This window comes from Propithecus coquereli, unplaced genomic scaffold, assembly GCF_000956105.1.
Source record: "Propithecus coquereli isolate 6110/MARCELLA unplaced genomic scaffold, Pcoq_1.0 Scaffold88, whole genome shotgun sequence".
In the NCBI taxonomy this organism is placed as follows: domain Eukaryota; kingdom Metazoa; phylum Chordata; class Mammalia; order Primates; family Indriidae; genus Propithecus; species Propithecus coquereli.
In genome coordinates, this window is record NW_012155062.1 from 8919191 (window position 1) to 8920191 (window position 1001).

The 1001-nt window shown below is 38.3% G+C and overlaps 1 protein-coding gene across 1 annotated transcript in view; it reads left to right on the forward strand.

Moving 5' to 3' along the window:
- Positions 1 to 1001, forward strand: part of SLC5A7 (solute carrier family 5 (sodium/choline cotransporter), member 7) — a 47435-nt gene that overhangs the window by 11464 nt on the left and 34970 nt on the right. The window contains exon 5 of the mRNA XM_012664262.1: positions 785 to 933. Within this exon, the coding sequence (XP_012519716.1) occupies positions 785 to 933 (149 nt within the window). The remainder of the gene's footprint in view (positions 1 to 784; positions 934 to 1001) is intronic.

Sequence of the window (1001 nt, forward strand, 5' to 3'; positions counted from 1 at the left end):
TCAGATGCTAGCAAGAGGCAGAGTAAATGCAAAATAGCAAATAGATATTAATTGTAAAATCTGGAAATGGTAGATCATGCTTCTCAGAAAGCCTTGTTTTCTCATAAATGTGAATAAATACATTGCATATATAGTTATGCACCACATAATGACTTTTCAGGCAAGGACAGAACGCATATGTGTGACAGTGGTCCTGTAGGATTATAATACCATATTTTTATTGTCCTTTTCTATGTTTAGATATGTTTAGCACGAATCCTTACTGTTGTGTTACAATTGCCTACAGTGTTCAGTAAGGCAACATGCTGTACAGGAGTGTGCAGTGGGCTATGCCATCTAGGTTTGTGTAAGTACATTTTGATGTTTGCACAGTGATCAAATCGCCCAACGATGCATTTCTCAGAATATATTCCTGTCATTAAGCAACATATGACTATATTTAATTAAGTCAGAGTTTCAGGTGGTGAAATGGTTGCAAGTTCTTATAATGGAATTAAATCCATCAGTAATTCAGGGTATTCTGTAGTCATGTTATAAATTTCAGTTGCTCTCTGCATAAATAAATTAGCAAAGCACTAATTTCAGAAAGCAAGAATAGATAGATAACTCAATTAATATATAAAAATTTCAATACTGAAATTCACTTTAGCTTTTTTCAGCCAATCACTTTGGAAATGATGCAGGGGGAAATATCAGCTATCACTGAACTTCCAATATGTCCTTGTACAGAAATCAGAATCCATTTGCGCACCTTAACCGCAGCTCCCTTGTTTGTTTCCGTCAGGCGCCACCATCAGCGTGATCATCGACGTGGACGTTCGCGCTTCTGTCATTGTCTCCGCGCTCATAGCCACTCTGTACACCCTGGTGGGCGGGCTCTACTCGGTGGCCTACACAGATGTCGTTCAGCTCTTTTGCATTTTCGTAGGCCTGGTAAGTGGGGACATGCACCACATTGTCTTCATTTTTTTCCCCTGTAAAATATAATATATTTTGTACTA